The sequence below is a fragment of the Ylistrum balloti genome, unplaced genomic scaffold, assembly GCF_031769215.1.
Source record: "Ylistrum balloti isolate Yb309-2 unplaced genomic scaffold, AGI_CSIRO_Ybal_v1 Utg369642, whole genome shotgun sequence".
Taxonomy (NCBI): domain Eukaryota; kingdom Metazoa; phylum Mollusca; class Bivalvia; order Pectinida; family Pectinidae; genus Ylistrum; species Ylistrum balloti.
Genome location: NW_026781902.1, coordinates 709,338 through 724,659, shown reverse-complemented (window position 1 = coordinate 724,659; position 15,322 = coordinate 709,338). Strand labels below are relative to the sequence as shown.

At 34.3% G+C, this 15,322-nt stretch overlaps 1 protein-coding gene across 1 annotated transcript in view; it reads right to left on the bottom strand.

The window, feature by feature from the left end:
* The window catches only part of LOC132554742 (uncharacterized), a 182,423-nt gene that overhangs the window by 134,491 nt on the left and 32,610 nt on the right, over positions 1-15,322 (bottom strand). The window contains exons 28-47 of the mRNA XM_060219054.1: positions 14,913-15,077; positions 14,389-14,540; positions 12,036-12,174; positions 11,197-11,409; positions 10,707-10,937; positions 10,250-10,377; positions 9,502-9,643; positions 8,587-8,838; positions 8,108-8,150; positions 7,353-7,510; positions 6,896-6,987; positions 6,334-6,379; positions 5,691-5,939; positions 4,702-4,756; positions 3,386-3,558; positions 2,770-2,946; positions 2,419-2,649; positions 1,674-1,716; positions 1,064-1,230; positions 435-608 (exon numbers count right to left, since the gene is read on the bottom strand). Of these exons, the coding sequence (XP_060075037.1) occupies positions 435-608; positions 1,064-1,230; positions 1,674-1,716; positions 2,419-2,649; positions 2,770-2,946; positions 3,386-3,558; positions 4,702-4,756; positions 5,691-5,939; positions 6,334-6,379; positions 6,896-6,987; positions 7,353-7,510; positions 8,108-8,150; positions 8,587-8,838; positions 9,502-9,643; positions 10,250-10,377; positions 10,707-10,937; positions 11,197-11,409; positions 12,036-12,174; positions 14,389-14,540; positions 14,913-15,077 (3,030 nt within the window). The remainder of the gene's footprint in view (positions 1-434; positions 609-1,063; positions 1,231-1,673; positions 1,717-2,418; positions 2,650-2,769; positions 2,947-3,385; positions 3,559-4,701; positions 4,757-5,690; positions 5,940-6,333; positions 6,380-6,895; positions 6,988-7,352; positions 7,511-8,107; positions 8,151-8,586; positions 8,839-9,501; positions 9,644-10,249; positions 10,378-10,706; positions 10,938-11,196; positions 11,410-12,035; positions 12,175-14,388; positions 14,541-14,912; positions 15,078-15,322) is intronic.

The following is a 15,322-nucleotide window of genomic DNA, read 5'->3' as shown; positions in this document are numbered from 1 at the left end:
AGTCAATGTTTTTCAGCCATGCATGTCCAAAGTTGTTGTTTTTCAGCCATGCATGTCCAAAGTTATTGTTTTTCAGCCATGCATGTCCAAAGTTATTGTTTTTCAGCCATGCATGGCCAAAGTTATTGTTTTTTAGCCATGCATGTCCAAAGTTATTGTTTTTCAGCCATGCATGTCCAAAGTTATTGTTTTTCAGCCATGCATGTCCAAAGTCAATGTTTTTCAGCCATGCATGTCCAAAGTTAATGGTTTTTTAGCCATGCATTTCCAAAGTTGTTGTATTTCAGTATTTGATGCCCAAAGCTGTTGTATAACAATGATCATTACATTTGTTTTCCGTTTTGGCAATTTGATAGTTAAAATGGAAATTTGTCTGAGCAAAATAAGCTAAAAAATGGGAAAAGTCACATTCAATAAGCAATATTGTATCTCACCATCCTTCCAGCCCAGAGTACTTGGCCAATAATTGGACGATGAACGATTACATGGATTATCCCTCATGAACACATCCAGTCCCAACTGTGACAGCAGTAGGTCCACTGCTGCTTGAGACAGCCTCTGAGTCAGATCCTGGCCCAGATTGGCCATCCAGTCTTTTACATCGAAATCTGATTGAGAAATGATAAACAATAATCATAAATAAATAATTCGTAAATAAAAGAACTACTGTGTTACAATAATTACATGTGTCTAATGACAGTCATGGAATGTCTGTATGACATGACACAACAGGCCAGTTATGTGATAAATATTCTCACAATAGGAATTACTTTCAGCAATTGGCCTCTGTGTAGTAACATTGCCATCCCATTTATAACTATTTTGTACAATTTCCTGCAAATAGAAAATGTATCAACAAGTGTTTATTGCATTTTCATTACTATTATCAATTGTGACCTAATTTTAGAATTTTAAAAATACAAAGTGCTATATATTACCTAGCTATGATGCAATGGAGAATCGTACAGGAATGCAGATTCTGGCTAAAACCCTCAATTTCTGACCAAATTCCTGTTTTCAGATAGAATTTTCCCATTCATTATTTGGTACTTAAGCAACTCACCACGTAGTCCCAGGGTGGCATTGATATCACACAGAATCTGAGGTACTTCTGTGGCCTGGAGAACAGGGATCTCAATAAGACAGTCATTTGGATCTCGATCTGGGCAAAACCTCAAGGACAGGTCAATAATGAAGATCTTTCTGTTGGGTGGTTTCTGTAAGCTGTACCTGTTAACGAGACAAAAGGCTTCTTGTACTCAGGTTGATATCCCACTAACCCTTACCATCATTTAGAAAAAGGTGCATGCAATAAAAAGTGGTCAAATGTAAAATTGGACACTTTAACCTTGACTGATGGTGGCCACAGTCTGGATTGGTGTAAGATTTAGTGTAGTAGTACAATAGTGAGAATACGGCCTAAATCAATTATGAGATTCATGAGATATCATACACACAAACTATGTATTCAATAAGGATCAAGTATGACTTTTCACCATTTAAACTTGACAAATCATCACAAAAACATAAACAGATGTAGAATTTGATATTTTGATTCAATGGAGTTAATATGAAGATCCTAATTAATTAACCAAATATTAAGTTCACAAGGTCTTAGGCACAATCAGTGAAACATTAATGTTGATTTCAACATTAACTGTTTTAATACTTACGCAATGAAGACCACATCTTCAATGTTAATTGTTTCTGTTTTTCCTGTTGAAAAGAAAACAATAAAAATTATCATTCTTTCATGTATTTATATCACGTTTTACATGGCATGATTATTTCAATATCAAATATTTTATCAGAAATTACCTTTAATTGAGTTAAGTTTAGTTTATAATGTAAATTATTGATTGTTTATTGAATTATTGTAAGTTCATTTCACCTGTAATGTTGTACTAAGACAACTTTAATTTTCAGTCTCTGATAACTCTATTTAGAGTTATCTCTTTTATACAGATCTATCTTGTACAATAAGCTATCCCAAATGTATATTTTATTAAGGGTGAGAAATTCTGTAATAGTATCAAACAGTGGTTTCTTCTGGACAAGACTTAATGGCCAAATATGAACAGTTGATCTACATAGGAGATGAAATGCTTTGAGCAAAAAGCTCATGTCTGGCAATAAGTCCATCCATCATCTTACTACTATTCAATGGTGCTACCAACAAAAATTCTTTTGATGTTCTGTAATAAGCCCACCCCTGATTTTGGGATAAAGACTTTGTCTTGTCAACCAGGGCCAAATACAGAAAACTATCTGAAATGGATATTTAACAATTATATGGCTGTCAAGATTATGTCTGTTGTAAATAGGAATGCTATCTGGGTAACAGGTAAGTAACATACCTCTGTCAACCAGATTGCATTCATATCGACAATAAATACCACCTGACTGTTCAATGATTACTTGTAAAATACTTGCCAAATTCATAGTCAAGAAGTTGTATTTCAAAGGTCGTAGTTTCAATGCCACCTTTGAGAGTGTAGTTACACATGTCAATGTCAAGGAAGAACTCAAACGAAAGGCCAGTCAGCTTGGTGTCCTTGGCACAACAATAGATAGCCGAGCACCGGTAAGGGATGTGACACTTTGCAATGTCTGGAAGGTTCGGCATTTTTACAATTCCCAGAGGACACACTGCAATTAATGTATACAACATATTAAATCGCAGACAGAAAAAATAGAAAACACAAAAAAAATTTAAAAGAAGATACCAAAAGTAACAAATGCTTTAAAATATTTAACATGGATCCTTACAGTTATTCCAGCCACTGTCTGAGGAGGGAGTGTAATTTCCCTTTGTTGGGTCACAAGCCGGTTCTTTGAAGAAATCTTGGAGTCCCAAAGCCTTAAGCATGATGTCCAAAGCACTCTTTTTCATCACTTCTCCAACCTCCTGTCTCAGTTCATCAGTAAAGTTTGTGAAGCTAAAGCCTTGAAACAAAGACACTTGAATGTTTTAACTACATTCCAGATATAATTATCATACCCAACCATCATTTTAGTGGGTAGAAGTACAAGTGCTTCATATTTTTTCTAATCTAATCCTATTTAAGGGACATAACTGTGACACAAACATTTTCTGTTAGGTGGTATCTATATTTTTTTGATGATTATGCCAGTAATCTTTATACATAAACAGACTGATATAGGCAATTCATCATTAAAGACAGGTTTGCATTTGACAACAATTTGTCAAAATTGACAGACTTGTATTATCCACGTTTTGAATACAGAGCAATTAGAAAATATGTCCCTATTGCAGGTTTGATTATAATTACAAAACAGACAAGAAGACTGAAAAATTATAGAAAAACTTAAATCAATGCAACATAAAAATTATTCCTGATAGAAAATGAAAGTACAGAATTACTTTGTGTTAAGTTAGCCAAAGCCCTGGCATCACAGGGAAGCTCAGCTGCCTTGAGGAGTTCCAGGGAACTGCCATCTGGGATACAGTAATCGTTGCCATCCAATGGGAAACACATAGTCAGTCCCAAGTCTATTAACAGTGAGGTCTTGTCCTCATTGTGAGCAATGTTGTATCTGTCAAAAGACATCTCTGAGGCTTATCTATTTGTTAAGATAAACCATAGAGCTCCAGGACCAACAATTTTCAATTATTATAGTCACTATAGCGGGGAAATAGTACTTCAATTACATTAAATCAATCAGTGGTCTATCTTTGTGAAGAAACAAAACTACCAGGATTGAGACTTTTCAAACATCAGTGTCACCATAGCGTGGCAATAGTGCTTCTACTAGAGAAAATCAAACAGTCTTTGAAAGGAAATCGAATTAGCAGGATTAAGGCTTTTCAAACATCAATGTCATCATGGTGTGGCAATATATCTTTTACTACATAAAATCCAACAGTGATGAACTAGCAGGACGGAGACTAGACAATTCATAATTTATAATTCATTTCAGGATGTGGTCAGCTTTCTTATAGTAACAAACCTACAGGTAAGGAGTGTTATGATATTAATCAGTTACTAAGGAAACCTAAAGTAATGAGTGTTCTGATATTAATCAGTTACTAAGGAAACCTACAGGTAAAGATTGTTATGATATTAATCAGTAACTAAGGAAACCTACAGGTAAGGAGTGCTATGATACTAATCAGTAACTAAGGAAACCTACAGGTAAGGAGTGCTATGATATTAATCAGTTACTAAGGAAACCTACAGGTAAGGAGTGCTATGATATTAATCAGTTACTAAGGAAACCTAAAGGTAAGGAGTGTTATGATACTAATCAGTAACTAAGGAAACCTACAGGTAAGGAGTGCTATGATATTAATCAGTTACTAAGGAAACCTACAGGTAAGGAGTGCTATGATATTAATCAGTTACTAAGGAAACCTAAAGGTAAGGAGTGTTATGATATTAATAAGTTACTAAGGAAACCTACAGGTAAGGAGTGCTATGATACTAATCAGTAACTAAGGAAACCTACAGGTAAGGAGTGCTATGATATTAATCAGTTACTAAGGAAACCTACAGGTAAGGAGTGTTATGATATTAATAAGTTACTAAGGAAACCTACAGGTAAGGAGTGTTATGATATTAATCAGTTACTAAGGAAACCTACAGGTAAGGAGTGTTATGATATTAATCAGTTACCAAGGAAACCTACAGGTAAGGAGTGTTATATTAATCATAGTTCATGATGCAGTAAGTGACTTACGTGATTTGGATTGGAGGTTGGTCTCCTGATCCAATGGCAATCGTACCAGGTGTACCTGTAATGGACAATGTTGTATATAACAGAACAAAGTATGCAGGTTTCTCATATATAAACCCTTACTCCCTCACTTTTTTCTTCTGGACTAAATTTATTGACGGTTTGATATATTAAAGGTTCCATGAGATATTTTATACTTAAGTTTTTTATTTCAGAAATGGTCAAAAGTGACCCTTAACGTTGACCAATGACCACTAAAATCTTATCCGATGTAGACCTTGTTATGGTGATTTCAAACTAAATCTGTCAATGGACTCATGAGATGGAACACAACGTTATCATGGACCTACACAAAAACACAGACAAAATGATTACTATTTGCCCCTTAATTAACTGGAGTATGATAACACAATAAATCACACAAGTTGTAGATATCTCACATAAGTTTACAATTCTTGTAGATAAAAAAAAAAGTCATTTCAGTTCAAATTCCTTCCCAGGACTCTTTAACCCTCGAAAGCTTTTAATTAGGAAATTTACTGTTGGTTTTATAATTATCACAAACTCTCAAAATTAACATCAATTTCTTGAAATGTTCAATTTATCAAAATAATTAAAAGTTGTTTTTTATGGGCTTTCCATTTTTGCTGATTTCAAAAATGGTATAAATGCACAAAAGGCATATGAATCAAAAACAAAATTGCTGAAATAATGGTTTGATCAAACCAAAATTTAGTCAACTGTGTAAGTTTAAATCACATAAATACACTTGTTCTATTATACCGACTGACCTTCCAGTATCTGAATTACATTAACATCTATTAATGTCCAATTAAAGAATTAAACCTTAAACTTGTAATATCAAACAAATGAAATCTATGTAAATTGTCCTATATTACTAATACAAATGTTGAATTTCTCTTAAATGCTTGCAAATGAGCAGGGGAGATAATCAAGTACCCTTATTACAATTATCAACTGAAGAACCTTACCCCATTCATAGGTCAACAGTTGAGTCTGGTGCTGATAGGTCCCAAACTTTGCATCCATCATGAGGTCACAGGGCTGAACTATGAAGTGGAAGGGAACATTCAGCTCCACCTGGACATCTCCCAATGGCACAGTGAAATCGAGATCCAGACAACATTGTACTCCAAAACAGTCATTTGTCATCTCACAACGAAACATGCTCTTAACATGGTCAGGCAGGTATTGTGTAGGGTCAAAGGTCACAGGGCAATCTGGATATATAAATAAAACATGATATAGTTTACATATTGAATGTAAGCTCCTATTTTCACATGGTATACTATTACAACAATACTGTTTAAAGCAATACTGTCATCTAATATTCATACCATTATCAAATTGCAATCAAACATTTATATTTTTTACAATTGTATGTGACCATTTTCTGACAATATTTTATAATGAATAATCATTATATCATCATGTATTCAATATACTAGAGAAAGGGATGAAAGAGAAGCATATGTCTTTACTATGGAAAGTTCAAGGACATATTGAGGTCACAGATGTGAAATAGACATTTAATGCATCTAATTTTTGTGAATATTGATCTAGAATGTTATATTACTTAGAGATTATATTGTTTGGTATACTGAAACAACTTACTAGTGGGGCCAGCTGCCAGTACACATGGTCCATCCACAAACACTTGCTGTGATAAACGAGAAAATAATATTCGAATGACATTGAAATCTCACATCCTTACACTCATACAACCCATGAAACCTTGACAGGTTGTATATACTTTTAGTATGAATCCAATCTGAGTAACAGATGAAAAGAAGTTTTGCAGAACACTTTTTCTCAAAAATTATCTCCTTTTTGGTGTGTCTAAATTCTTCTGTCAAATCCTTTCAGCAATTTTTGGTCGAAGATCTTTCTACTACTTTTAGTATAAATCCTTTCAGCAATTTTCTGAGCAAACATTTTAATGAAAACTAGTGTACGCACACCTGTATAAGCATACCCAACATGGTCTTTCATGTCAGCTAACAAACAGTAGTCATTATAAGAATTAATTAATCATTCACTGGGTCTTTCATGTCAGCTAACAAACAGTAGTCATTATAGGAATAAATTAATCGTTCACATAAATGTATTTCTAACAAATTTTTAACATTGGCTTGAAAATAATATTTGACAATTTTTAATCTACATCAATACTCACATCTAAATCAAACGATCGAAGTATAAGTTTGAACGCTTCAGCTGTCATCTTCCCTCCCAGTCCCGTCAGGAAGTCTTGGATGGAGCCACTACCTGTATATAAGACAACAATCTCTACAACTGGTAAAGTACCAATAAGGGAGAAAACTCCAGAAATTATATTTTTAATGTATGATGTTTTCAGTGAATATATCTTAGTCATTTTCACTGATCAGTTTGACATGAATTTTATGTTTAATCATTGCTCTTAGTTTGTTCAAGATGAACCTTAACAAACCTTTCGAGACCTGTATTAATATCTGTATGACCATCCTGAATTAATCCCAAAATGTCACATTAAATGAATCAGTTTGCCTACATAAAAAATCAGCTTTAAAGATTACATATATATATTCTTTCAATGTAAGCCTAATGAAACATTATTTTGTGAATCATAGTATCTGTAACAATCCACAAACCTGGCAGTGTGAAATTTTCATTACAAACTGGGATGGGAATTTCTATGTTGGAGAGGAAGAAGTCGTCTATGAAGCAGTTGGAACCATCAGCTGGACAAACACTCATGCCAAAACTGACAACAAACACCTTCTTCACATCATCTTTACCAATGCTGAACCTGAAACAACAAATGTTATGTATCATTTATTTCACCTTTCAAGAAATAGTTGGTCTTTTTTGTTGTTTACTGGTGTGTAAAGACATTTTTAACATACCACAAATGACCGATCTTAACACATTATATTGAAATATCAACATAAAAATGCAAGTTACACAATGTTAAATTTTAAAAAGGAAAAATTATTTATAATTAATTAATTATATTTTGACAGTTATTTGTTTTATTTATGCTTTAAAAAAATGACATCTGATGAAATAGCGAAATAGAAAATTCTGTTTTCCTGGGAAAAGTTGTCAGACTTGATGTTTACAAATTGTAAGCTTCAATTTTGTTTGTAAGGCCAAATAGAGAGTACACACAGGATATGAAAAAAAAATTTGATGATAATTTTTATATATAATCGGTTTTTTAAAAATTATTTTAGGTACAAATTTTGTAATCTGTAAACTCTTGATACATTAATTTTATACTAAACAAAACAAAAACCAATGCCCTGTTGAACTAATTTAACAAATTCTACCTGCAGTATTCATCAAGATTTATAGATTAACGTTGAGAAGAGAGTTTAACTTTTAAAATAAATGTTCTACTTACTTTAACATCACATTCTGAATAAGTTCTACCGTCTCTGTTTTACCTGCAAATGAATATGTTGTTTTATAAATTTAGAAATATCAACCTAAAGCAGAAATACACATCCTTGATTTTATGTATGAGCTAAAATTCCCTTAATATTATAGATACAAGTTTCCCTGTCCTACTCACACTTTCAAAATACGCTGCATGAAAATAAGTTAAAACTTTTTCGAATTTTATGTAGTCCAATCCTTTTTGTCAAACTTTGAAACTGAATAGAAAAATGGGTCATTAATTTTAAAAGAATATGCTCTGAGATTCCATTTTAGTACAATTCTACCATCCTTATTAAAAAGTAGTTTCAACAAAAGAATGCCCTTTTAATATGATATGACCCATCATCAACTAATCTAATTACAACCATATTTTTTCATAACCTCTCCATTCTAAAAAATGGATGCCAACACAAAATTAACTGATACTTCCAATATACTTACCCCATTCATATGAAATGAGAACAATTGAAATGGAGATTTTTTCAAACTTGGCATGGAGGATAAAGTTACATGGGTCAAGTTCTACATAGGCTTTAAATGCCTTGGTATAGCTCAATCCCGCATGCTGGATATTAATGTCAACACAGGCATCCAGTCTCATACAATTGCTGGAGATGAAGTAGTGTACTATCTGCCTCAAGGTGTCACTCGCTATTTCTGGTATTGTTAGACTTGTGTTGTACAAAGAACATGCTGAAAATTTGACAATGTATTCATTAGATTCTGAGTCCAAAATATTACTTTGGGAAGACAATGGTGTCTATATAATATGATTTCTGGAATTGTTAGACTTGTGTTGTACAAAGAACATGCTGAAAAATTGACGTTTTCATCAGATTCTGAGTCCAAAATATTACTTTGGGAAGATAATATAATACAACATGGAGAATATTTCTCCAAAGAAACAACCCATATTTATTTTGTTCATCATTGAAATAATCAAACTATACTTCTATTTTTTTTTACTATAAGTTTAAATGGAAATCTGAAACTCCCTGTATAGAAGTAAATGATAACATTCCATGGTTTTCATTTATATGTTTGCGTGAGAATTAATGTATTGATTTAGTTGGAAGGTGGATTTAACCTGGGAGAAAAAAGGATGTCCAGAGAAAACTGACATAGCCAGGAAGGTCAACCATACCTTTTCATAATAAAAAAAATTATCAATGGTGAAAGCTAGTGTGTTCTCCATTGCTTCACTAAATCACATGACTCAGCATCATCAGGAAAATTTTTAAAAGCTGTCAAATTAATTTTCTTCTATTACAGTTGAATGGTGGGGTTTATATGTGGATCAAATCGCAAAAATGATACCAGTGCAGCTTATAACCTGAAAATATGTTAACTACTAACTTCTATCATCCTCGCTATAGCGATCCAAAAGTGTGGCACGATCTCCAATAGTACTCAGTCCTCGAGATGCCAGCTCTTCCCTCAACTGTAAATCTGTTCTAATCTCTCCACGAGGACAGGGATCAGTCTGGTCTAACATATCCTAGGGTTTGAAATCAAATCAGATCTTTAAATATAATGTTAGTCTGATAAGATCCAACTGTGATAAAACAAGTGTAATGTCAAATAAAAAATATTTGGATATATATCAATTTTCAAACTGAATAAAAATAATGTGAAACTAAACATAGTAATGAAATTTTGGAAAATATATTGACTGTATGAAAAGCACCTTGATCATTTTTAAATTTTACATATTGAAACAAAGTGTAAATACTGTAAAATCATCTATTTTCGTGGTGCTCTATTTTCATGGATTTAAAAAAAAACACTCTTTTGTGAACCTTTTGTTTCATGGATAAATATATCTAAATAACATTTACCTATGAACAATAAAGCAACTTAGTAAAAGTACCTACAAATCAACACAAAAATACTCCCATCCCCACAAAAATAGCTGATTTCAGAGTATGATGTTGTAATATTATTTGTTTCGAAAAAAAATCTAAGTAATATGTAATTGCTTTTAATTTAACCTGTACATTAACAATGTGCCAAATATTTTTATCAAATGTTAATTCCTTTTGTGAAGTGGCATATTTGTGTCATTTCCTCCGATCTAATTTCAACTCATGGGGAGACAACTCACTGCTGGAAGGCCCAGGATCTGAAGGATAACACTTGCAGCAGCCTCTGCTGCTATCTTGACAGCAGCAGCACCAGCCTCCTTCAAACGTTTCGCTATAGCCTCCTTACTGAAGAATTCCTTAAAATTAACTGTGAACAAGAAATAGAAATAAGGTCAAACTAATACATATTTTCAAATCTTGCGGAACTTACTCTCAATCTGATTGAAAACTTACCTTAAACTTTGCTCTGTTTTCTGACTTAGGGAAGTAAAGTTTATGAAATAGGAGCAAAGATAAAGATACATTATTAATCAAATTGAAATTGTTATGTAATAAGTTTTCAAGTCAAACCAAATAAAACAAAACAATCTCTATTTATTTTTGCACATGATTGATGGAACGACCAATAATATAAAATAAGGCAGGCATGTTCAGTAAAAGGAGCCTGGCTTAATTTGCACGTTTTTGATGACTTACCTTTGGGCCATACAACAGTACCATTGGGGTAACAAGTAGGAAGGGGAAGAACTGCTTTGTCAAGAAGGGGGAAGAAAAGTGGACACTGGGTAGGATCGGACAAACTGCACATTCCAATTCCAAAGTCTGCCACTGTTTCATAGTCAGTCTTCTGGATCTTGTATTTGATTACAAGTTCCACACCACCAAATATATCCAACTCCAATCCCGTGTATATTTCATCCTCTCGGCCTGTAATACATAACAGAATAGTCACGAAAGATTCTCACCAGTATCAAAGCATTCAAACCATATTACCAGAGCATTGCAAGGAAACAGGCATCCATAAAACAAAATGAAAACTCACTTTCACATGATTCTCCTCCAAAAAATATGGCTAGTATTCAGCCTCTAGAGAATGGCATGAAATTCTTGTTTAAAATATAAACTGTTATTTTCAACACTTAAAGGTATTGTAATACAGATACAGTGTGTTAGTTATAAAATTCACCATCAAATGAGACCCGCTCCAACGCTATTGTGTAGTTCCAGTCCTCGAGTCCAAATGAGAACTCAAAGTCACAGGGGTTGAACCTCGCCCAGGCTTTGAACACTTTAAGGAACATGAAGACTTTTGCGTTGATACAGCACTCTACTCCCATGCAGTTTTGTTGGAATGTACAGTAGACATTCTTTGGCATTGTGAAGGACAACAACGGACATTCTGTAGTAACAAATATCATCACTCTTACAACAAAACAGATCCCATTGTATATTAACTTTTTATCAACTTAACAGAGACTAAGAATTATGTAACAGAAAAAGAACACCAATCAGTGTTTGAAATGTTGTTGAATGTCAAAGACATCTTGGTTTATTATTGTTTTATGTCCTATTAACAGCCAGGGTCATTAAGGATGTGCCAGGCTTAGATGGTGGAGAAAAGACATAGTTCCAGAGGACCTTGCCACTGCCCCAAGTAGGTCTCAAACCTGCGACCCAGAGATGGAGGGCCACCTCAAAGATATCACTAGTATACTCAACATAATACTGATATTTACTGTTTTCATTTTTAAGCAGTCTAGCTCTCAGTATTGTTCCATGTTTTCCCTTGCTCTGAAGCGCCATTCAACTTAAAATTTACCTCAAACTCTTTCACATTATGAAGAAAAATATCAGCTGTACTGAAACAGCTACTTCTTAATTAAAATTTGAATACTGTATACATTTTGTCAAAGATGCTTTCAAAGTATTTGCCCGTTTTGCCCTTTAACAAATAGGATGAAAATATTTGTTATTGTTTAATCTGAAATTTATGTTTCTTATATTAAATTTAATACTGATATTTACTGTTTTCATTTTTAAGCAGTCTAGCTCTCAGGACTTCACGGCTTCCAGTGGAGTTGATTCCCTTGCTTTGAAGCGCCATTCGTAACTGTTCATCAGACATCTGTTGTGGGCCCAAGCAGGGTTTGTTGTCAATGATTCTCTGTCAACACATCAATATCAGTTTTGAAGAACATCAGGCATCTTCTGACAATAAACGTCAGGGATCATCAGACATTTAACATCAGGGATTAACATCAGGAATCATCTGACAATTAACATCAGGAATCATCTGACAATTAACATCAGGGATCATCTGACAATTAACATCAGGAATCATCAGACAATTAACATCAGGAATCATCTGACAATTAATGTCAGGAATCATCCCACAATTAACATCAGGGATCATCTGACAATATACATCAGGAATCATCTGACAATTAATGTCAGGAATCATCCGACAATTAACATCAGGAATCATCTGACAATTAATGTCAGGAATCATCTGACAATTAACATCAGGAATCATCTGACAATTAACATTAGGGATCATCCGACAATTAACATCAGGGATCATCTGACAATTAACATCAGGAATCATCTGACAATTAACATCAGGAATCATCTGACAATTAACATCAGGAATCATCTGACAATTAACATCAGGAATCATCTGACAATTAACATCAGGAATCATCCGACAATTAACATCAGGAATCATCTGACAATTAACATCAGGAATCATCAGACATTTAACATCAGGGATCATCTGACAATTAACATCAGGAATCATCTGACAATTAACATCAGGAATCATCTGACAATATACATCAGGAATCATCAGACATTTAACATCAGGAATCATCGGACAATTAACATCAGGGATCATCTGACAATTAACATCAGGAATCATCGGACAATTAACATCAGGAATCATCTGACAATTAACATCAGGAATCATCGGACAATTAACATCAGGGATCATCTGACAATTAACATCAGGAATCATCAGACAATTAACATCAGGAATCATCTGACAATATACATCAGGAATCATCAGACATTTAACATCAGGAATCATCGGACAATTAACATCAGGGATCATCTGACAATTAACATCAGGGATCATCTGACATTTAACATCAGGAATCATCTTCTGACAATAAACGTCAGGGATCATCAGACATTTAACATCAGGAATCATCAGACATTTAACATCAGGGATCATCTGACAATTAACGTCAGGGATCATCTGACAATTAACATCAGGAATCATCTGACAATTAACATCAGAAATTTCCACTAGTGTCCTTTGGTCAACCATGCTAATCTATATCAATCTATACACCATTTTACATTGAAATCCTCTTGCAATATGTTCTTATAACATAACTGGCAATACATCATGAAGCTATTTCATTGGTTGTGCCAATCTGACATTGATTGTTATGTCATCATACAGAAAATGATATTATATCATTTATTGTAAATTTGTATCCTATATATATCTCATGTACTGAAGTATAAGTTAATAGATTTTCATTTGAAAACTTGGTATAAAATTCAATGCTTGCTTCTCCATAAGTGCCCCACTTCAAAGTGTGTGACCCTTATCACTGAGATTCAATTTCTGACCTTGACCTTTGACTGAATGACATTGGAAACATAAAATAAAAAAGAACCTGCTCCTCATCTACTGTGAGATTACCGGAATATTGGGCTGTGAGATTACAGGAACATTGGGCTGTGAATTTACAGTAACATTGGACTGTGAGATTACAGGAACATTGGGCTGTGAGATTACAGGAACATTGGGCTGTGAGATTACAGTAACATTGGACTGTGAGATTACAGGAACATTGGGCTGTGAGATTACAGTAACATTGGACTGTGAGATTACAGGAACATTGGACTGTGAGATTACAGGAACATTGGACTGTGAGATTACAGGAACATTGGGCTGTGAGATTACAGGAACATTGGGCTGTGAGATTACAGGAACATTGGACTGTGAGATTACAGGAACATTGGGCTGTGAGATTACAGGAACATTGGACTGTGAGATTACAGGAACATTGGACTGTGAGATTACAGGAACATTGGGCTGTGAGATTACAGGAACATCGGACTGTGAGATTACAGGAACATTGGGCTGTGAGATTACACTAACATTGGGCTGTGAGATTACAGGAACATTGGGCTGTGAGATTACAGGAACATTGGGCTGTGAGATTACAGGAACATTGGGCTGTGAGATTACAGGAACATTGGACTGTGAGATTACAGGAACATTGGGCTGTGAGATTACAGGAACATTGGACTGTAAGATTACAGCAATGTTGGGCTGTGAGATTACAGGAACATTTTTTATTACCTTAATTGTCTTCATGACATTGGCCATTTTTTCTTTGCTTTCATCCAAACCTAAACGATCCAGAAACTCAATGATGGTTCCCATCCTTAACCTTCTTAGCGAGAACTTCTTTAAGAAACTGTCTGCTTTCTTCAGCAAGTTAGAAAACAAGCCTGAAATGATTCAAATGTTATTGTCTTGTGGTAATGAAAAATCATATGAGAAGTAGCAATGATACGGAAAAGTATTTGTGTAATAGTGGGTTGTTTTCTTCACAGGTACAGGGTTTTCCATAAGAGGTGGTCGGCGGCCAATTTGACCGCCTACTTTGATCATTTGGCCGCCTACACCAATCCAGTTCTGTAATAAATGTTCTACACACGACTACACGTACACGGCAGGCCAGCCTCCTACTTTCACTACACAGCCTACTACTAACAAAATTATGAAAAACCCTGCAGGTAAGTTTTACAGGTTTAATCAAGTGGTCTGATTAAGCAGCTTTAGTTACATAATGTCATTTTTTCTCATACAAAAACCATTACCTTTTTTCTGGGTGGTTGCCGGGGCAACTGTGGTGGTAGTGGTGGTGGTAGAAGAAGCTGGATTATACGTGGTCGGACTTGGACATTGGTCCTCAATCCCCTGGTCAAGGTCATCTGCAAGTGTCGGCTGACTGTCCTTTTTAGTATACATTCCATCTGGGTTATCTGATCAAAAGCATACATTGAAAACAAATATTACAGATAAAACAAGGCAGGAGATTGCGAAAACCATACTACATCATCCCAACTCAAACATCCTAAGAATTTAACATTAATGATGTATGAACTGAACAAAAGCTGCAGTAAGAATTAACCAATACCCAAGTGATAACAAACAAGACCTAGGTAAGGATCAAACAATACCTAGGTAAGGATCAAACAATACCTAGGTAAGGATCAAACAAGACCTA